Raw genomic sequence first — 22,753 nt, 5'->3', positions numbered from 1 at the left:
AGGAACGATGAGGAGAAATTTTTTCACGAATGAGAGAAAGACTCGCTCGCGCAAAATACTATTTCCTCGCGTTGTTTCAGAACGCGACGTTTTTTTTTTAAGATATGTTGTACACTTTTGTCAAGCACGATAAAACTCGCTCGGTCCGATCGTTTTCAGTCCAAGTACGTGGAACCGCTAGAGGAACAAATAATGTAGGAAGTTATTGTCACGAGATATACAGGCGAAGGCGGGTTAGTTAGAAAGCTTTAAATCATCGCCGTCAAGCTAATATATTTCTTACTCTATGCGCAATAGTAATACTTTTTTTCATTTAATGGCGTTTCACCTGCAGTGACATGAGTCACACTATCGGTTCCACAATCTTGGAGAATCTATTGTGTCAAAATTTTTCTTTTTTCTTTTAATACAACGGAAAAGCCTCATCGAACATGAAAATCGTTGTTCAATTGATTTTAATGTTTAATTAAGATCAAAATTTAATATACAATTTCTTATATTGATTTTTAAATTACTCTTACTTAAAAATAGTAAGTCTATATTAAATCAAGTACGTATCAAGAATAGGGATTTTATATTATATATAGAATGCTTATTTCGAAAACTCATCATTATGATATAAATTATACTAAAAAAGTTATATAAGAAAAAATTGCAAAAATTAAATTTTGCATAAGCAAAAAATAAAGTAATGAGTATAATAGTGTGTCCAATTTGTATACAAAAATAAAAAAATTCGGAAGCAAATTATAAAAAAGTATAGTTTAACCATTACAAAAGAATGAAGAAATACATTCGATTTCGATATAGCTCTCTCCTCTCTCTCAGCATGTTCCGTAAGCATTTTCACTTTTTTTAAATCTTTTTCGTTAAAGAGATACGAAATGTTATCATTAGTAATAAATTTTTCTTCATTTGTTTATTTCATTCCATTTTTTGGCTGTGCAGGAGATAAAAGAATTTTAGCAAATTTACGAATATAAGAAACGCCTGCAATTACCGACCTGCAGATACAAAATATACAATTTTTACCGTATGTAAATGTAACGTTGAAAATTGTGAATATAAATCTTTATCTCTATCATTTTTTTTTTAATATTTTATTGCAATTAAAACATTTACTTCACGAGACCAGTAAGATGTGAAAGTTTATATAGCCTACGATTCTTTGAACTATCAGGTAAGAAACACTCATATTCACAAGTTGTCGGATATACTATCATTTCATAAAATAATTCTATTTTCTTTTATTATTGGCGCATTATCATAAAAAATCTAACAAATTTCCTTATCGTAATCTCCAAATGTTGTTAACAATTGTTAGTTTGAGAGGCTGCAGAGTTTAGAATAGAAAACAAGACATTGTTGTAATTTTTCCCTCGGGTTAGAATGAAATTTGGTGTTAAAATAAACTTTTGTGTTAGAAATAAAAATTTTGCCAAGAGAGAGAGAGAGAGAGAGAGGGGGAAGAGAAAAAGAATAAAAAATTAATGTAAAAAAAAGTAATCATTAAAAAAATTATTTTTTGGAAAATATTTTATACTTCTCTTCTCTACCTGCAGGCGCTGAGGACGACTTTGTGTGCCTTGACGCTGCTCTCGGCGCAGATCAGGGTCACGTCGACCAGATTTTCCTGGTGTAGCAGTTCCTGAAAGAACTGTTGTATGTGGGCTTGATGATTGTTCCACCGTAAAGAATAGAGGGATTGGACACCCATCCTGTCGGGACTATTCCCGACGCTCGACATTCTTCTTCCGCCGCTAGCGCCGGAAGCTGGTGACTTAGCAGAGCCGCCACCTTGCCCCGCCCCGTTCTCTCTCGTGCCGTGTTTTCGTGGTCCTGCGTGGTCCTTCCTCTTCCATGCACGCACGTATGTGGCCACGCACGTATCAAGGTAACTCCCTCTTCGTTCTTCTCCCCCTCTTCGGCCGCGTCGTCGCTATTTTGCACCGTGCCGTTCTCCTAAAATCCGAGAATGCGGAATGACCGGTTAAAACGCGGCTCGCCACTAGCGGAGTGGGAAAGGGGACCAAGTCTCCGAAACAGAGAGAAAGGGACAGCCGACGCCACGTTCCCAAAGGTCATGGCAGAGGGGTGGTTTCGCAGAGGTGCTCCCCTCGAGTTTTCCCGCCGCTCGGAGTTTCGGAGGATCTACGATGGCGAGATGTGCGCTCGCGCCGATATCACAAGTCAAGCTATTAGAAAGTTTTTGCAATATCGTGCTTCGAGATACGGTAAACGTTAAGTCGCGTGCAAATTTTTGTTTGAATAAATCGGCAATTTACACCTTGGACCACACTTTCCACTTGTATCGCGCTTCTTTATTTATCCAGCAGATTTCAACGAGACTAAGCGACACTAAAATTTTAGGAGCTCCTCGTCGATTCAATTTTTACAGACATTGTTGCACTTTTTTTACGAAAATTATATAAAAATATTTATACTAAATAAAAATTATTTATAAAATATTCCGTTAAATAAAGATCGAATAAACTGTTGTTAAAAAAATAAATCCAATTTAAATTTCTATAGAATCTTACACAGATGTATATCTTTCAGGAAAGATTAACGTTTGTATTGAGGGAGTGTATGATTTTACAAAAATTGTAAAATAAAATTGCATTATGCAACAGGCTGGCTTATCACTCTGATAGACAATCATCAGATGCGTGCCGTTCCTAAGAACTGTCTATGCGTTAATTATTCATCTGGTCGAATACGTGATAATTATTATCGAATCGCACTTCGGGCGTGATTCATCCCCTTCCCCGAGTATTTAATAGCGACGGATTCGCTTCATCGACGATCGAGTGTTTGGCTATAATTTGGGAATAATTTTGCGCCTGATAAAAAGGGGTAACCTCTCGGAAAAAGGGAAAGACTGGCGGCCATACGATCAATTTCGCACGCTTCCTATGGTGCCGGCTACCATTCAATTCGTTGCGAGGGAAATTTTCCAAATCGACATGCGAAATCTCATGAGCGGATTCGAAAGTTATATCAGTCACATGGAGAGACACCCACGCGAACGAAATGGCAACGGAATAAATTCTACGATTCTCTTGGAGAGATTAATCAAATATATCGTACATCTCGTCTTTTTTTATCGTTCACTGACATTCTACCATCCAACCCTTGGAAAGTTATTAGAAGACACTTATCTGAGAGTAACTCGTCTTTATCAATCATCCGTTAAATTACAGCGATTCGTGAACTTGTCGAGGAAACGCACGTTACACCTACAAGCAAAGAGCTTTTGAGCGCCATTCCCTTTATTAACGTTACCGTATAAATAATGCACGATTTTAAATTAGGTCGATAGTGTATCCAATAACGTAAATTATACTTAACAAAATTACAAATGCATTTTTAATTAGCTCGTGTACACTCACTTCTTTCCCTCTCTACGTCAATAAAATACACTATTTAACATATAGGTAAGCGTACGCAATTCTAACACAATGGATGACCCTTGAGCCTCTACACGTTGCTCTAGTCACCTGTACGCGACACAAATCAAAACGAATAATGTAACGTTGGCGCGCGTTCATGTGCGTTTATTTTATAATTAAAACATAATTAATGCAGAAAAGGTGGCATACATGCATAGACACGCAATATGATCTGAAACGAGCGCACGCACCTCTTCAACGTCACGTCATTCGCACATATGCGATTGTAAATTGCATCTTGTTAAACCGAAGAAAAAATCAGTTACAATGCATTCGATAACTCACTCTGTAATGATATTAATATTATGCAATATTTACAATAACGATAAAAATAATAAAATTATTCGAAAAGAGAGAAACACAAGTACACATTACATGCGAAATGGGGGAATCCTCCCGCGTAATTTGCGCTCAAAAGAGATTCTACGTGAAACGAATATCTTTGATAGTGTCGCGATGTTAGAAAATCTCGAAAAATATAATCGATATTGAATAGAATAGAGGGATTTTACTCAAGTTTGTGTCAAGCGTCAAAATCACTGTCAGTCATCGGCGTTGAATAAGCAATTAATAAAAGTGCGTTTTACGTCGCATCGCATAATTAACAGTTAGCTGACAGCTCTCTTACAATAGTAAACAATCTCTCTGGTGGAAGAGACCGGGGTAGGCGAACACGACAAACAGCGAACCGCTACAGAGTACAAACGAAAACGACGAGTTTCAATGTGTCACGCGACAAAATCAAATAATCGAACTCGCTTTTCGACCCACTACCCTTTTACATACTTCGACGATGAGCGTAAAAGCAACATACGACCACATTTCGATCGCTTTGATGATAAATCGCGAGACTGGAGAACATTTCTCCCTGTCTCTCTCTTTCTCTCACACTCGTTCTCTCTCTCTCTCTCTTTCTTTCTGGTTCGTTTCGTAAAACGTATCCCAGGGAACCGCCGAACCGGAATACGTCACTGTGCGCCGTCGAAAACTCCCCGCAAGTTTGTTGTCAAACTCGCACGTGTTCGGAAAAAGCGCGGATTTACATCGACCGGTACTCTCTCGCGATATCCTTTTTGCTCCTGCTTCATTTTTCTTTTTTATTTTTCACGTCCGCGTTTCGAAGAGACGATGCGCGCAAACTATTAGTCAGTAACGGTACATCGCGTACTAAACTTCGTCGGACGTATACGTGAAAAAGAGCAAAGATTAATGTCGATGCTCGCGGTTCGCGCGATACGTAAACAATCACGACGCTAATCAAAGTTGGAGATTTTCAAATGAATGGAATAAATGAAATTGAAATAAAATATGCGCGACAATTCGCTGGTCGATTGACCGGATTCCCACGTGCTTCAACCCTCAACTGGCTTAATCTCGATATCCAAAAGATGCGAGAAAATTAATTGCTGCATGGTATCATTATGATTTTTACATGAATCATTATCCGACTGTAATATTTGACAAAACAAAAAGAAAAGTAACTTAATTTAAATGTCAGAAAAATTTTTATTATTGATAAATTAGAGAATGCATAAATTGTCTTCTAAAATACATGTAATGTTGGTTCTAACATGTAATAAGTACTTTTCCCTATTTTTCTTCCACGTTTCGTGAAACGTTTGAAACTTTTTCTTCATGATTTTTTTATCATAGGTCTCTTTATATCCTCTATGTCAAAAAAAGACGTGTGCTTCTTTTATAATTTTATAAACACATAATTAATATATAATTAATAATTTTAACATATTATCGTAAATTAATCAGTTTTATTTTTGTAGAAACTAAAAACTTAATGTAAATATTCTAAATTTTTCTGTCGATGAAAATAATATAGAATATCTCACATAAATCGCGGACATAAATCCTGTATACAATTCCAACGTTTATTGAATGAGAAAAAACTGCGCCAGATAACCACGTAATCTATTTGTTAATATTGCGTATATTAGTAGTCCGATTCCGCTTCTTTTTTATCAGAACTCGTGTACGATGTACCGAGAAAAAAACTTAGAATAAACTTAAAAATTTACAGATGCACACAGTGTTATAAACGTCAATTTAAACTCGATTCGTAAAACTCGCAATCATAAATACCAGACATGCAATGAGGTTTAGAGATGATCATCACACAAATCTTCGGACAATGGATGCTGCTAGTTGAAGGTTAAAGCACCGGTCTCGCTTGAGTGATCTGATCGAGCTCTCACAGATCTACGATTGGATCTCACGAGTTCGATTCCTCCCCGTGTGTAGAACATAAATCCTCTTCGTTAGACAACTCGCCTCTTTTTCCAAATTAGAATTATTCGATTCAGTAATTGAATCTACGAAAAACCTCGTCCTTCCGAGATACCATGAGATTCATCGAAATTATTCGGCTCGCATGTTCGCAGATTTCTTGCCACTAGAGAGAACTTTTCCGAGAGAGAATGCAATCTCAAAATCGGATACACATGGAAGAGCAATGCACAATCACACCTATGCGCTCGCGTTCTTATGATGCACTTGCGCCACTGACAATCTGAAGGCTCACTGCACGGAGGATCGAATCTTTTATCGGCACTCAGCTCACTTTATCGTCCTCGAAATCTCAAACGTTTTCGTAGAATACTCGACTGACAAAGGATCACGCACAAGGCGCCGATTTACGACGCAGGAATCTTGCGCGGGAAGACTGCGAATCTCCAGAGACACGGCAAAACATCTTCATTGTGTAAATGTGTGCGCCAGAGAAGAAGTCAAGACGAATGAATGAAAAGGAGAGAACAATAAACAAGGAAAAACAAAGAAAAACACCCTTGTTTCTCTTACTCGCCTCAGTATTTACCTCGTTTACAACTATCTGTAATTAAACAAGAAATGAAGAAATCATTACGCAAGAAACATAATAAAGACGAGTAACAAAAAGATGTATAATCATTAAATAAAGTTATAATTAAATACATGCTAACAGAAAATTATAAAAGTTTCAATCAAATAATACACGCGCGATCAAACCGATAGGCAAAAAGATACACGTATAATAATTGCAAAGAGGTCTTCAAAAATGATAAAAAAATAAAAGAGGAACAATGTACGAGGGAAGCAGGGAGCGTGGCGCTCCTAAACGATCAGCTGATCCTCACTGTCACCCACCGTGTAGCTCGCGGCGAGGGAGAGATCACAAGAGCGCACGAGGAAACTACCGGCGGCGGCCGGCTCACGTGCCGAATTTTTCCAAAAGTATATCTCGGCACACGCACACACGTGTGTAACACATTGCGGGGCACCGCACAATCGCAAACAATCGCGAGCACCTGCAAGCGAGATCCCGCGCTATTTCTCGTCGCGTGTATCTCTGGTAAACACCGCGCGGCCGGGTAAACACTGGCTTTCACGAAGTCGTGGGACACCGGAGGGAATTGACGACGGAGGGTCGAGACGCAGGGATGGTTGTCGCGTATCTCGCGCGGCAAGAGACGCACGGGGTGCGTCGACTGGCGGAAATAGCACGCGTGTGTGCGCGCGAGGGGGTGGTCGAGAGAGAACTGACCGTGTCGTGCGGGTTGCGTGTGCGGCACACAGAGCGGCGTCGGCGACGGCCGGTGAGTGAATGCGCCGTGACGTTAGGCGCCCCTCCTAAGATTTCCGCCCCTCTCGCTCCTTAAACCTCACATGCTTCCCCTCCCCATCTCTTCGTTTCTCAAGCGGTCGGCGTGTCTCTTTCTTCGCGGGGCGCTCTCGCTCTCGCTCGGTCGCCGGTTAGCCCGCGTCTTTCCCTTCGGCTCTATCCCTCTCTCACTCCCGCTTTCTCGCTCATGTGCGATCTCGAATCCACCTCCCTTCGGTTTCTCCGCCGTCACTACGCTCTCCCTTCCTACCCGTCCCATCCTCGCGCGTACGAGCCGGTTCGTTCGTTCTCTCTCCCACTCTCTTTCGCTCTCTTCCTCGCCACCCCCGACGCTTGTCCCGCGCCGCTCCAACCAACGCTCGCGGACCGCGAACTACCCCTTTCCTTGCTTTCTACTTTGGGGAGAGCCGCTTGTTCCGATGCGAGACGCGCCGCTTCTTGTTGCCCTAACTCGTCGCCCCCTCACCCCTTTTCACCACCGGGCGCGCGCGACCTAACCCTCCTGAATCCGCCGGAATCGTCGCGCGGTTCCTCAGGATATCAACGGCCGCGAAAAGTTCGACGCGTTGGAGGTACCATGATTTTTTTAAACGTGCTCCTTGTTGCAACTGTTGATTAATATTCCATTTATGCGAAAATCTTTTGAGTATTTTATCGCGTTTTAACAATTGTTTTATGACATTTATCTTACATATATGGTGCGTTGGAGTGCACAGGAACGAGTTTAACAATTTAAAGACACGTGTATTTAATCTAAGGTATGTCATATAAATATGTATAAATGCGAAAAGAATTATAATTTTTCATTATTTTTTACACTTTTTGCATTCATTCTTTGGATATTTATGATCAAATAGATTTGCAAATTTTGCTGGCTCAAAATCAAAGACGCTTTGATGCTGCATATTAATCAACAATAATCGTTTAAGAGCTTCTTTGGAAAAATTTTTTCGGAAGAAGAAAAAATGATTTTTCACAATTAAGAAATATAGAGATGTAGAGATAGTTAGTATCAATGTATAAAAATATAAGTGATAATTATATATTAATATATCATTATATATATTACTTTTTCAAATTGTAAACTAAATTTTTGATTTTTTCTACATGTACGACAATTATTTAACATACTACGTAGACAAGAAAAAATTGCACATAATTATTAATAAAATTCAACTTGTTAAGGTAGAAAATAAAAATGCCCTGTTGCATATGCTTCATGCGCACACAGATGCACACAGACGCGCACGCACACACACACACACACATACTCGCCGCTTCTCCGATATTTATAAAAAATAAAGTGGTACCTTTACGCACAATATGTTACTAAAAATAAACGGTATGTAAATTACACCTCATTACCATTCACGTCATAAAAAATCATATCTACGTCTTCATTCTTTGATTTGGTTCTTTCAGATTCTACCGTAATATTTCGATGATTTCCATGATTTTATCTTCTTTCTTTCAAAAATCGAATACAATAATTATATCGTAAAAATATATCCATTTAATCTTAACGGGACCAATTTTTATGAGCTGTTCTGTGATGATATATAAAAATAAATATAAAAATATATATATAAAAATATATATAAAAATAAATATTTTTTTATGTAACTGCTTAACGAATTTTTTAGTTTTACATGCTACAAGAAAATCGCAAGTCTCCAAATGCGTAAGATGTTTTGTCAGACTGTTAAAATTTAAGGAATTCACAAATTTAGATTATCTTCTGAAAGAAGTACCTGCAAATTCTGAGAATTTCATCTCGTCTTTTTGACACAATGGCGTCCTTTCCTTTCCTTTCTTCGCTTTATCTTCTGTGTAGAAATGTGTCGGTTTATACGGAATTAGAGTCCTGCGAAAAACTGAATCGCGTCGCCGTCGAAGGCTCGATCGGCAGCGAGTATGTATATTAAGATCAAGACACACGGAAATAACGGATGATGAGAATATTGCTGATAAAGTCAAATAGTCAACGTCGCTGTCCAAGATGGTATCATGCTCAAAATAAATTTCAGAAAAGAATATCTTAAATATACGATGTTATAACTATAAAATTTTGCTCGTCAAGCAGAGTCCCAAAAAGTCCTTCCCTCTTTTCTGTGTTTTACTTATAAAATTAACAAAAAGAAAAATAAAAAAATTTTTTAGCATACATGTTTAACTTAATAATCACTATAAAATTTTTTTTTATTTAATTTTATTTCTTACTCATTTTTGTTCATTTTTCTTATTTTACTTTTTAATTAAAGATTAGCTATCTTTTAACATCGCGGGTCTTATTATTCATACTTAATAATATAGATAATAAATAATAGTTACACTTTTAAAACGAAGCACCGAGACAAAGGATTTGAGATCCAAATCTAGGATCTTTGGACCGTCGAAAATCTCGAACGACACCGCGGCACTACATTGAAATATGTACAAAATGGAAATTCCAGAGTTTTCTATGACAATCGCGCATATTCTGTTCATGCGTTGTCACATGACCGGTCCTTGTAACCTCCAGGTATCTTCCAAACGACGGCCGGAATAATAACCGGGACAAACCACCAGAGGCAAGCACACACATGACACAATCACCGCAAACAAATGCACGCGCACGTGCTGAAATTAGAATATTGTCAGCTGCTGACCCGTCTTGACAGGGCGATGATGATCGCGCATATTATGGATTCTCGCATCATCATCATCGTCGTCATCAGCTCTTCATAGGGCTTCGGTTCTCCCTGTCGAGTTCGGTCGCGCACTCACACGTATCAGTATGATGCTGTATGTATAACCAACACAACGAAGATATTATCCCTTCACCAATCGCTAACTTGCACCATGATCTCCGCGCGTGTAATTCCGCAGGTGGCACGACGCGTTACGTACACCTGTATGCACCTAATACGCGGCGGGAAAGCGGTCGAGCGGTGACCGGACAACCTGGCTCTCAGAGCGGTCGAGTTGTTACTGCCTTGCTACTGAAAGTGGAGAACGAGACGAAGAGTCCCACCTCCTTGTGCCACCTCCAACCGAGTGGGTACCAGCCCATCGGACCCTCCTTCCGTTCTTTCTCTCTCTCTTTTTCTTTTTCTCTATATACCTAAGTGTTGAGATCTTATACACCTAACTGAATTATGTCTCATGCATTCATAGAGATTTTCATTTCAAATATTTCTGAATAACCTTCACGTACTGCGTAACCTTCACATACCTTCATACGACACCTTCGACATCATCAACAGAGACAAATTTGTTCAAAAAACGATCTACAAAACTAATCTTTTTATACATTTTATCGTCATCAAGTTGTGAACGATGATTGTAAGTTGTTATTCTACCTGCGTTTTTTCCATAGAGATCCAGTTAAAAGGTTGAGTCGAAATACCTGAGTGAAGCAAAATATATTAATACGAAACCAACGGATATTTCTTAAAAAAATTTTGCTTCTTTTCTTCTTTGGGCTAATATTTTGACGATGAATCTATTATTATAATGAAGCAAAAATTACTATGTAAAATAAAATGAAAAAGAATAGTAAACAATATTTTCAAAGAAATATATACCATAGCATCTTTTTTAACAATTAAAATGTATATCCCCTTAGTGCAAATGTAATTGTAACTGTGAGAGAAAAGAACATCTGTTTAGAATATTTATGTCGGAAATACTAGGATACTTTGGAATTCAAAAAGATTAAAAGAAAAGAAGGATAGAATATTTTATTAAAAATTAATTTTATTGTAGATAAAATTACCCGACGTCTCGTCTGCTAACTCGTAAGAAATTATCTTGCAATATGAAAAAAAATCTAATAATTACTTCATTATGTTTTTTTTATAATTATATAATAAATTTTTTGGTTTTAATTACGAAGATGGACACATATAAAAAGTGTCCGATGCCAATGAAGAATCGCGTCGACAAAAATTTCCTTATATTGCGTTTCGCATCTCAGTTAAAAAGCGCTTTCGCGTCATTATGAAGTATCCCGACCAAAAGGAATTTGTTAACAATATGAATCCCGCCTTTGCAATTGTTTGTGCAATAAGCCGCTTACGTACGGACTCCAAAAGATATTACTGTGTGCGTGTATTTATAATTCTCGCTAATTTTCATCAACTCTTAATGTTCTTACCGGCATTACATCGGGAAGGCATAGTGCATTGAAATCATTATGAAGAAATAATATTCTGGCGACTTTTCGTAGGAGAAACGGCGACATCATGTATTATATATATAACAAAATATCGATAATATGATTTACATGATATTTAACAAAATGTTGCTTGAAGTTGGCACAGAATTCACGGAATTTTATATAGCCCTTATAACGAACGCAGTCTATCGAGATAATCGCCCTTCGAGATGTATCGCGATATGTAACTTCGATATTTACTTATTATAATCAATATTCTTATTTTAGTGTTATCTTTGCCGTCGACTATTAATATGCGGATAAAGACCGGCGATGACGCTAATTATATTAGAAGAGGCCTCTTTAATCTTATATATTTCTAGCATATCACTCCTAAATCAATCACAAATATTTTCAGCAATTCTTTCATAATAATAAAGTATGTCTGTTGATCTTAATAATCATAAAGCAAATGATTATAAATATTGATAGAATGAAATTTTTATAAGTGCATATATAATAGATCGTAAATTGAGACGTAAACTTTTTAGAACTATGTACAATTTAAAATTTCATAAATAGTTAAAAAAAATTAAAAACTAAGAAAGAGATTGACAACGAAATAAAATTATTCTTCTGATGCACATTGTTATTATCGGAATAACATGACACATTCAGTCTAGTGTTTAGTGAAAATTTTGTAAAACTCAAATTTAACGCGTCATCATCATTTGTATCCGCACAAGTAGCAATCATTTTGATTCTGGTTGAACCATAATTAATAGCAAACCCGAAAGGTCTTAATAAAAATGCATACCGTAATAGAGAAAGTGATAACCTTCTTCCACGTTGTTTCCCGACATATTAAAAGATGTTTTTCTTCCGAACCGATGGACTTCTTGAACTTATACGATTATGCAACATGCGAGAGGGATCTGTGATGGATATTAGAACAAACCTTTCTCGATTATCTGCTCATACCTAAAACCCTTTTCCACTCTGTTGGACGGTTAACACCGGGGCGCAATCTTACCTTACGCACACAATACTGTAATACAATATTCATACTTGCGGCCTAATTCAATGGGGCAAAAAAATACAATCCTTGAACTGGACTTAATACCTGGCGAATAAGTGTGTTAATTTCCCCGGTTCAAGTTTGAAAAATGCATACATGATTTATGTAAACCATAAGTTTTTTGTTAGCATTTGATCTGTTCGATTCGCTTGTGAAGATGGTGCATCAAGGTAAATTTATACACGATGGACGAGAGAAAATATCACTTGCTTTTCCCTCCCAAGATTAATTTATATATTATATATTTATAATTTATATATTATTTATAAACCCTTTTTTACTCAATCGTGTTACCATCAAAATATAGCATAAATTAAATATACGGTAAAGAAGCTGCAATAACATTAATTGAAGACCATAGGCAGTATGACTCAATGTGAGAAAATTATTTTCTATTTTAATAGGAAAAAAACATATACCACAAGTACGTAATGCTTCAATACAACGATATGTATCGTTATTGTACACTTGTTTTCTCATTTTACTTTTATTTTTATTTATTTTCATTTTTTTTACCAAATTAAGAATGATGATAAAACTTGCACTTACAATTATTATTATATTCGATACTTTTGTTTCCATGGTATATAATAAACACTGATTGCTTTCGTTCATTTTTCAACATGCATTAACTGTTTTAAGATTAGTATTTGTATTATATATATTAGATTAGTATTATATGTGTTAGACTAATTATATTATTCCGAAACTTTTGAAATTGATTGCAGCAAAACATTAGATAATATGCGACCTTCGAACAGTAACGAGAAGTTGATCATAGTCAACCATAACGGCCCAACTGGAGGGTCGCCCGGCGCCACGTAGCCGAGCTTCTCGAGACACAAAGCATCGCTCGACTGGTCAATTCGCACGGTACAGGTGTCCTCGAGTTGTATATGTGCCGAGCCTCCCTTGAAGATCTTTCATCATGTGGGGTAAGAAAGAGCAACGGAGCAAGACTTAAGCCCATAAACGAGGGTGCATGCCTTCACCTGCCGAGAAAAATTCTGTAGCGCAAACTAGCTAGTGCATGACTAATCGCTACATGTGCCATAAAAGCTCGAGAAAAATTCTTCGCGACAAAAGAAGATAGAGAGGAAACGAGAGAAAAATGGAGAAAGCAAACAGAGTAATAAAAAAGAATTAGTTAACGAATTTTTCGGTTTAAATAAACAGTACTTACTGTGCTTATATTTTTTCTTCCTCCATCATAAATTTCTCAGCGTTAAAAAAAGAAAAGAGAGAGAGAGAGAGAGAGAGAGAGAGAGAGAGATATGAATAAACATGAAACATACATCAGTTGTATATATTGAATTTTAACACACTTGTATAGGCATATATTAATTATGCGTGCATGTATCAATTATTACACATGTAATTTTAGAAGAAATTAAAAATGAATTGTATATAATTTACAGTATTTATAAAAAGTTCTATAGATTAATGAATAAATTAATAAATTTTATACATTCTTAATATGATTATATTTTTGAATTGTTGAGAAAGAAGGTAAAATCGATTTATAGAAAAAAAGAAAAGAAAACAAAGAATTGATCGCAATTAAGAAACTTCTTTACGCGACTAATTTAAGTTCCGCCAAAAATTTTGCCATTTCTTCTGGTAATCGTGACCACGTAGAGTCTATTTCACTCGAAAAAAAAAATCGCGTTACGTTTCCTCGAGAAGTTACGAGCGGTACGGAAAAGCTGCCTCGCATAATTTTTCGCGCGCGGCAGGAAACTTCGGCCCGCGTCCGTTCGCGCTCGCCGCCTCTCATACTCGACCCAGCCGGAATTAATTAGTATTCCATAGCGCGATAATAATCGCGGTAATTAAAAGACTCCGAAAATCCAGTTCGCCAGCAAGTTTCGAACGCAGCGCAAGTAGAACGGGGGGACGCGGGGGGTGACTCGAGCATCGGAGGCGGGGGATGCACGCGTGGGACGACAGGGGGTACAAGGTGGTCGTAGAGAAGTACCCACTTCCCGTAGCCATCCGCCCGTTCTTGTGTCCCTGTTTAAGGATTTCGCCGGTGCGGAGTGCCTGGTACCACTACATACCCCCCCTGGCCTTCTTCTCCCCCTGGCCCCGGTCGCCCCCGCTTGCTCTCAACGCGTACCGCGCGCGCGGCACCCCACTCCCGTTCGTTTTCCTCATCCGCGAGGAGGAAACAGCCCGCAGGGGTTCTCATCTCTGCGCGTCGCGCCCGCCGCACCGTCACACGTGCGCGGTGGCGCGCGCGCGCGCGCGCGCACGCGGGGGAGGGCGGGCGGCGGCGGGCGCGCGTCACGAGGCGCTAGAAAAGCGAAGGTGCCCACGGATGTATTTTTTAATTATTGATTTTAATGACGAGGGGAGCCGCTGCCAACGCCATCTTGGATGCTGGGCGGAGTAAGAAGCGTTTCTCTACTCTCCCCCTTTCCCCTTCTGTCCGCTGCCCCCCTCGTACGCTCTCGCTCGTTGCCACTACTCTCTCTCTCCCTCTCTCTCTCTTTCTCGTTCTTTTCCTCTCGCTTCTCTTCCGCGACTCTTTCGGGGGCCGCTCCTTCTCTTTCTTTCTTTCTCATCGCGCCGGTCGTTCCTTCTTTTTCCAACACATCCTACCTCGCTTCTTCCTCGGTACCCCCGCGAACCCCACCGTCGTCGCTCGCACCGCGCGGTCTCCCTCTTTCTTCTCTACTAATGCCGAGAGATAGACAGATGATGATTAAGAAAGCGCCGGTACGTGTGAGGACAACGCCGCGACGCCGGGTACCTCCGCCCCCGCAGCGCCGCGTTCTCCACCACCTCGTCTTCCTCCTCCTCTCTCTCCACCGCCGGTGATTCTTCTTCCTCTTTTCCTCTCTCGATTCTCTCCACTGCACTTTTTCCCCCTCCTCCCTGACGGTCGCGGGTTCTCTCCTTTTTTTTCCGCCGCTTGATTTCCGCTCGTTCATTCCCTCTATCCTCGTCTGCCTCCCTTTCCCTCCAAACTTTTTTCTCCTCCCCGCGAGCCTTCCCTCCTTGCGGTTACACGTTTGTCGCGTGCATCATAGTCCGCAGAGAATGCCTCCGACTTGTCTGCTATTTGTTACTGATAGTTTCGCGAAAGGACGTTTAGCGCGACTATTATCGGACGAACGCGGTCGATGAACACGAATTATCGGCGGTTTCAGGAAGAAATATCGATCAATGTCGATATGCGAGTAACGAATCGATCTAGCGGTTCCTCGAAAATTGCTTACTTTCAAACATTAACGATACCGTAATTAATCCCTACCGTAATTAATCCTTCCTCTATTAATACCTTGGAATGAATTTAATCACTGATTGCACTTTATTAAATATAGAAATAATAGAAAATTGGTGGCATTTATCACAACTTTCATGACAGAGCGCTTGGACTATTGAATGTATCAGATTAACACAGAATTTTATTAAGCATATGTTTAAAAAATTCTTGAATCAAAAGAATATACCAAGTTTAAAGACAAAATTTCCAAAAAGTTATCAAACTTTAAAATTGTGTGAAATATTTTATGATAAATATTCATATATATGTGCTATCTATTTTTTAAAATAGACTTGTTGAAACAGATTATTATATAATAAGAAAGATATGACGCCAATTACGCGACGACAAGGATAAAATTATTTCGAAAGTTTCTAATGCTAGTTAAATGACCGACTTATATTATATTAAATATCTTTAATATTCCATCTTAAAATTCTTTCTAAATTTATATATTTTCTATTAGATTCTAGAATATATATAAATCTGTTTGAAGGATCTATCTAGAGGAAAGAAAATGATACTGCATATTTTATGCTGTGTTTCAATCTCGTCAATCTTTATATCGTATATCTTTATATATATTTAACAAAAAAAAAAAACGTCTAAAATATTAATCTTATTTGTCAAAAATAATTTTATTACATATATAAATTTTTTTTGCTCTGTAAATTAAATCTTATTCGAAACAGTAATAAGTTTTCTCTGCAAAATGTATCTGCTATACATAAGTTATTTTGCTTTAACAGCAAAAGAAAAATTCGTGTTTCCAAATAAATTTCTTAAATTTCTATTTTTCAAATGAAATTTCCAATGAAATTTGCTTTACAGTTAATATCAAACAATCGATTATAATAGCAAAAATTGATCGCTGTAGTAGCGAACTACATTGAATATGCAGTAACGACGACGATTTTTACCGTGACAGCAAAATTCTTCTCCTCTCTACGTGTTGTAATAAGTAACTAAGTACATGTTCGGAGTATAAGTGCGTGTACAGCAAATGAAAAATGAGACCTGCATATGAGACGTGCTATGTATGAAGTACATCGGTAAAATTAGCTCGAATATTGTTACTCGAACGTTACGTGCTTCACAGATTTCTGAGCAATCAAAAGTCCACAGTGATATCAATAACGCCTCGTAATCAACATTCACAGGAGATGCAAATGCACATGCATATGGAAATAAACGGGATCGTTTAAATTGGATGCATTTGATTATGCAAAAACTTGATATCCTGAAAAAGCAATCGAGTTAAAAAATTCATTCACGATTAAATATATTTATTGAATTTTTTTGATTAAATATTTAACCTCTGACGTTTCTAAAGGTATAAAAAGAAATAGGTTCATTTAAATATATTTAGTGAAAGGAGAAACTTCAGTTTAGGATATGAAAATAAATGCATTTGTCTCGCACATAAATTTATTAATTAAATTAAAAATTCGATTCGAGCTATTATATGTCTTGATCATCTCTCAAAAATTATCCTAAAAATCGCACTTGCATTTAAATTAATTGACCGAAACAGATGATTGTCATCAAGCAGAACTTGAGAGAGCGAGACTCGAAAAAATCTTCGCCTAATTAATCCTCAATCGGGTAACAACGCTCGAGATAGCACATCTATGAATGATGGAAGAACCATTGAATTTACTCTCCGGTATCTTAACTTCCATCTGTCAAAGATTACTATCCGGCAAACTGAGCCAGCGAAAATTTCTCCCGCCTCTGATTACGAGAAGAGGTCGTTTAGATAACGCTTAAATCTTGCTGTTTATCGGCTTATGCCCGTATCCCAGCGCGGAGGAACTCGAAGGCAAGGTACGCTGGTACGAAATCGATCCTCGATGCTTAATCTACGCGAGGAACGTCCGCGCGCATACGAGAAGAGAAGAATGATCAACTCGCGTAGCAGCGATCGATATCATCGCAAGGGTGAAGATTCGTATATTAGGTATGCCGTGTGAGAAGAGAAGAGGAAAAGAGAGAGAGAGAGAATCAGACAGTCGGAGGCCGCCCATTGTGAATTAATTACCCAGAATCGTCGCGGGGGGCAGCGCCATGGCGCATCGAGTCAACGCCGAGTCACGTTTTCGTTAATTCTCACTACGGCCGGCTGTCGTTTTACCGCGCTTAAATAGTTATCGATAATCTAATCGGTGCGAGAGAGTCGAGCCGAGGACCTAGTCTTCGTGAAGTCAACGCGACAGTCCGCGATCGAACGTCGTGATCCAGGACGAACGAACGTGCGCCAAGTGTTCTCCAGCGTAACTGGTCTCTTCACACGCGTGCGATCGGATCAATGAGTTGGCCGATATGCATGGGAGAATTAAGAATGTCGTTTGTATTTATCGAGAGGATCGATACCGTTGAAAATTGGATCCCACGCGCTTATCACGCGCGAATCTAATTTAATAATTTTGCTTCGATATGATCCAAGAAAAGAACGCGAGAGAGAGAGGTGGTTCGCAACATTATCCGCTAATTTAATCTAAACAAATTGACGTGCATGTTACAATATCACTTAATGTCATCCGCTATTTCGGCGATTTCAACGGATATTTATTTCAGGGTGACTCGGTAATTATTTCGCACGATCGTCTCGATACGTATACGAAACTTAATTAATTGCAGAAAGATAATTAATATTTTACGCGGAGAAATGCACGAGCGCAAGCTGTCTTTTTTTTATATATCGCGCGGATATATAAGTCGTGTATATTTTGAAAAAGAAGCTATGCGGGCTTCCCATCGTTGACGTATATATATATGTAGGCCAATCTCTTTCAGCGACAATGCCGCGATACACGCTTCAAAGACCGCGTATCCTAAGAACACTGTGAAAGCAGACAATGCGCGACGGTCCAGTAAATCTCGATCGATGCTCAGCGTCCGAGGCATGAGAAAAGAGATCGGACCGGAAAGAGTGAATCGCTCGGCGTAATTTTGTTGATCTTCCCGCCGTTAACCAGCGAGGGATCGTCCGCGTTATGATCGTGCCAAAAGTTACATTATTCGTGTACAAGAATTGTGTATAAATTATCTGAGAATTTTTATCTTCATCTTTCAATATTGTAAAATATAAAAATATTACATCATGTCATATTATGTCTTCGAATGATAAATCAAATAAGCAAACATGCAAACGAGCTGCAGATATGTATCTTTTATTTTATATAAAAACCTCTGCCTTTATATCCATCATAAAATCATGTAGCACAAAATTATAAAATTTGTTCGAAACTTCATTCTCTCTCTCTCTCTATAAAATTTGTAATAAAATTTTTTTACTTACATAAAAAAATTTATCACAAATTTTATAGCTATTACAGAAGTAATTATAAGTCTATCATATTACAGGTAATTATTAGTCCATCATAAATTAAAATTGATATCATTGAAAAAATGACACTCAATTACAGAGACGAGAAATTCGCGTGACATCAAAATCACTCGCGACATCCCGTCCTTGTAACTCGGTTGTCCTAACGCAATTTTATACTCGACTGTCGAGCGAGATAATACTTTAAGCAGGACCGGCGACTCAAACGTCTCGTTAATCTAAACGTGGATCAAACAACGAGCACGACAAGCGAATCATCTTGCCGTGACATGAGAGAGACACGCGAGTTATTTATCACCTTCGAAAAGCGATCGAGAATCGATGCGGTCGACCGCGTTTACGAGCGCTTCGCAGTTTTATGATACTTACCTTTACTCGGATACGCGACAGGACTTACAGAGAAAAGATGTGAGGAAAAAGGACAGGGGGGAGAGGAATAAGCGGTGGTGATCGCGCGATATAGTGTAACGCGAGGAGTGTATCGGTGCTTGGAAGATGCGCCGAAGACGCGGGGATGGAGCAAGGTGGGGGAGGACACGGATCGGGGTGTGAGAAAAAGCGCACAAGAAGAAGCGAACAAGATCAGATCGCGGCATCCGTTGAGGTTTAGAACGGAGAGAACATCCCGAGGCGCGTTATGTTCGCGCGCAAAGTTCCGGCGTGACACGAGGGCACATAAATTTCGTAACCGTCCCTCAACGGTATCCTGCGAAGGACTTTTGCGCGGGCACATATTTTTCACCTGCCTGACGCTCTCCTTTCTATACTATATATAGAAAACTATATTTTCTCGGCGTAATAGACTTGCATAAATTAATGGAAATCTAGCAACGATATTATTAGAGTTTCATCAATTTAGAGTCTTTCTTCCCCTATAAATCACAAATGGAGCAAATGCAGATCTCAATAAAAATAATAGCAGAGCCTGATGTGAAAAATCTCAGAATTTTTGAGACGTTAATTTAAACGGCAGTCAATTTGATGAATAAGACTGTCTCCTACATTCTGCATCTTAAAAAATTCCACGTATATCCAATTTAATTAACACAAGTAGGATTAATGGCTTTCCCAAGCTTCTTGATTTTTGATTCTCAATCAGTATCAATCAACGCGTGTCCTGGCGAGTGTCCAGATTACGGACGATTCTTGCAGTAAAATCTGTAACTAGTCTAGTCTAATCTCTTAATCGTGTTCCTTGAAAAAAGAAAGCATGATTCAGATTACAGGGTTACTCAGGCACAATTTCATTATCGAACCTTGCCCCTAACTGAAAGATTTATCTGATTTTACGCGTAGAATAAAAATTTTACAATCTCGCGTATCGCGAATAGAATCATACCGTCTCTTTGCATACGAATTTACGTTGCTTTAATTTATTCGCGCGAATCGTTCTATGATATGCCATTACATCGCGTATGGGAAGACGAAGGTAAGCCAAGTGAATAGAGTCGAACAAGTTGCGTGTGCAACCGAACGATCAGGAAGAAGATTTGGCGGCAACGACGATGTCGCGACAATTACAGATCTCAGGACATAATGTATGCGCGCGTGCGTAAAGATAATAAAGTAAACGCGCAGCCTGTATACATTTATATTACATATTACAAAAGAAAACATTGTGTCGTGTCGCATAATACGAATCAATCCTTAATGATCCTGCAGATCGATATCTCGGAGTTTCGCATACAAAAGTTCCGGTCATCGCTCCGACCGAAAGACAGAGCACTTGTCTTCGTGAAGTTCATTGTCCGTTTACAAGATGAGAAGTCGTACTCGCGTACAGGTAGAACTAAGAGTGAAAATAATGAAAAAAAAAAGAAGAATTGTGCAGCATATCGGTCGAAGAGCGCGCTTTCTTAAAACGTGTCTTTCCTTGAAGCAAGGCATCCCCGCGGCGCGAAAGTAACGGATCGCCGAACTCTCCTCGTTGTACCCTCGTCGTATCAGGCTGCTCTCATAGGCACCGAGCGTTGATGAGTCAAGGCGGGAAGATGAAGGGAGAAGAAAGCGGAGTGCGGGCACTGCTGGAGGAGCCTGAACGAGCTTGAAGAGAATGGAGGGCAAAGAAGGATCGCGACAAGGCAAGAGGAAGTAAGGAACAAGCAGACCTTGGGGTGAGCGAAAGAAAGAGAAAGAGAGAAAGAGAGCCAAGAGGAAAAGAGCGAGCGAATGAGAGAAAGAGAAAGGGAGAGAGAGAGAGATGGACGCGGAGGTGGCGGAGGTGGAATTAATGCACGCACCGGGCCACGCACCCAAACCCCTTACAGGCAGCCAGCCTACTTCGTTATACGACAAGTATAAGAGGAGAGCACAGAGACTTTTATTGATCGCCTGGCAAAAACTCAGGAACCCTCATTTCGTGCTCCGTACCCCCGACTCTCTTACCGGCGAGCCTCTACCAGCCTCTCTTTCTCTCTCTTTCTTTTCTTTCTCTCACCCGCGTCCCGCTTATCCCCTCGTTCAAGGAAAAAGTGACGGGCTGTCGTCGTCGTCGTCAGCGGCGTCTACGGTTCCTTCGATACTAAAGCCGCGCTGCCTCTCGATAATCTTTTATACTTAAGACACCGAGGTAACCCTTTCCCTTTCTACGCAGTCCACCTCGTATACGTACTGATCCTCTCCTTTTCTCTCATCCCGTTACGGCCTCTTCCCTCGTAGCTTCTCCCTCGTAGGTCTCCCTCGCAACCTGCGAAGGCCGAAGGTACCCGAGGCAATGTAGGTACGTGGTGGAATTACATCGGATACCAGGAGGGTGGAGGTCGGGGGTTAAGGACGAGATTCCGAATCTTGGAACGTGCGCGAAAGTCCTTTTTCTTCCAAGAGATCTTCCTTTTTTTTCAAGAACTCTCTTGTCTGCTGCAGCTATCGTGAAATGACAATGACGTTGCAAAGATTCTCGCAAGCATTTGTAGTATTCGTTGCAAATATATTATTTTTCTTAAATCTTTAATAACATAAATATTTTGTAATTTTCTATGTATTTTTTAATTCTCTACATATGAAATATATATCTTTCTGTTTATTTTATCGTGGACTTAAAACTGTTGTAAAGACATTAAAATTGACTCTTGATATTATATTGCGATCGATATCGACGAAATTATAGGACATATGAAACTTTATTTCGAATAAAGCTTGAGATAATTAAAATAATGTATAAAAATATATATCTTTCACTTTAAGCTTATCATCGATTCGGTAGAAAGGGAACTAGATTATGCGAGAAGAGGAGAGGAGGAAGTTTCAAATTTATCGGACTTAGCGTCGTGGATCGCGGAAACGGTCGGATATGAATCTAGACAAATTGAGATGTGCGTCGTAAAAATGAGAGAAAAAATTTCGTCCCTCAAATATTTCGTACAATACCGCAATACAAGTCCGCAACACGAATGTATTCTCGTTTACGAATGGAAAAATCACGGATGGCCGATCGTCGTCGTCGTGACGCTCGTTCGCGCTCCCATTGTTCGTCCGCGCACGCATAATGCATAGAAATATTAGAGGCCTTTTAAGGTTTAAAAACGTAAGCGGCGAGGACAGAGAATGCATCCTCCCCGATGCTAGGGAACGCTCTGTGTGTCAGCGGGCGGTGGGAGGAGAGGGGCTCGGGAGCGGGGGAGGACGACGGAGGGTGAGAAACGGCGAACGGGTAAGATGTGTTTGTTCCACACGAGCTATTGTCCGCGAAGACTACCTTCCCATTGTTTGTCGCAGTCTCGCCCTCTCTCTTTCAACGGCAGCGCAGCCACCCCTGTCGTTCAGTATCTTACATCGCGCCCAAGCTTTATTTCGAGGGTTTTGCGCCACTCGAGAGGAGCGTCGGCTGCGCTCGCGCGAGACTCCACACATACATCG

At 39.4% G+C, this 22,753-nt stretch overlaps 1 protein-coding gene across 6 annotated transcripts in view; it reads right to left on the bottom strand.

Moving 5' to 3' along the window:
- Positions 1-22,753, bottom strand: part of Lov (BTB/POZ domain-containing jim lovell protein) — a 135,412-nt gene that overhangs the window by 11,488 nt on the left and 101,171 nt on the right. For 3 of the 6 annotated variants that reach the window (XM_083093421.1, XM_083093425.1, XM_083093422.1), the window contains exon 2: positions 1,557-1,962. In XM_083093421.1, the coding sequence (XP_082949547.1) occupies positions 1,557-1,747 (191 nt within the window). In that variant the 5' untranslated portion in view covers positions 1,748-1,962. Of the gene's footprint in view, positions 1-1,556; positions 1,963-5,546; positions 7,024-8,427; positions 8,497-8,813; positions 8,889-9,393; positions 10,024-22,753 lie in introns of those variants that run through there. The other 3 variants (XM_083093420.1, XM_083093424.1, XM_083093419.1) reach the window with 3 other exon arrangements.

This window comes from Camponotus vicinus, unplaced genomic scaffold (genome assembly GCF_025532165.1).
Source record: "Camponotus vicinus isolate PSW18456_S1 unplaced genomic scaffold, iyCamVici1.0 SCAF_3, whole genome shotgun sequence".
In the NCBI taxonomy this organism is placed as follows: Eukaryota; Metazoa; Arthropoda; class Insecta; order Hymenoptera; family Formicidae; genus Camponotus; species Camponotus vicinus.
The sequence above is the reverse complement of the archived record's forward strand: the minus strand, read 5'-3'. Positions and strand labels throughout refer to the sequence as shown.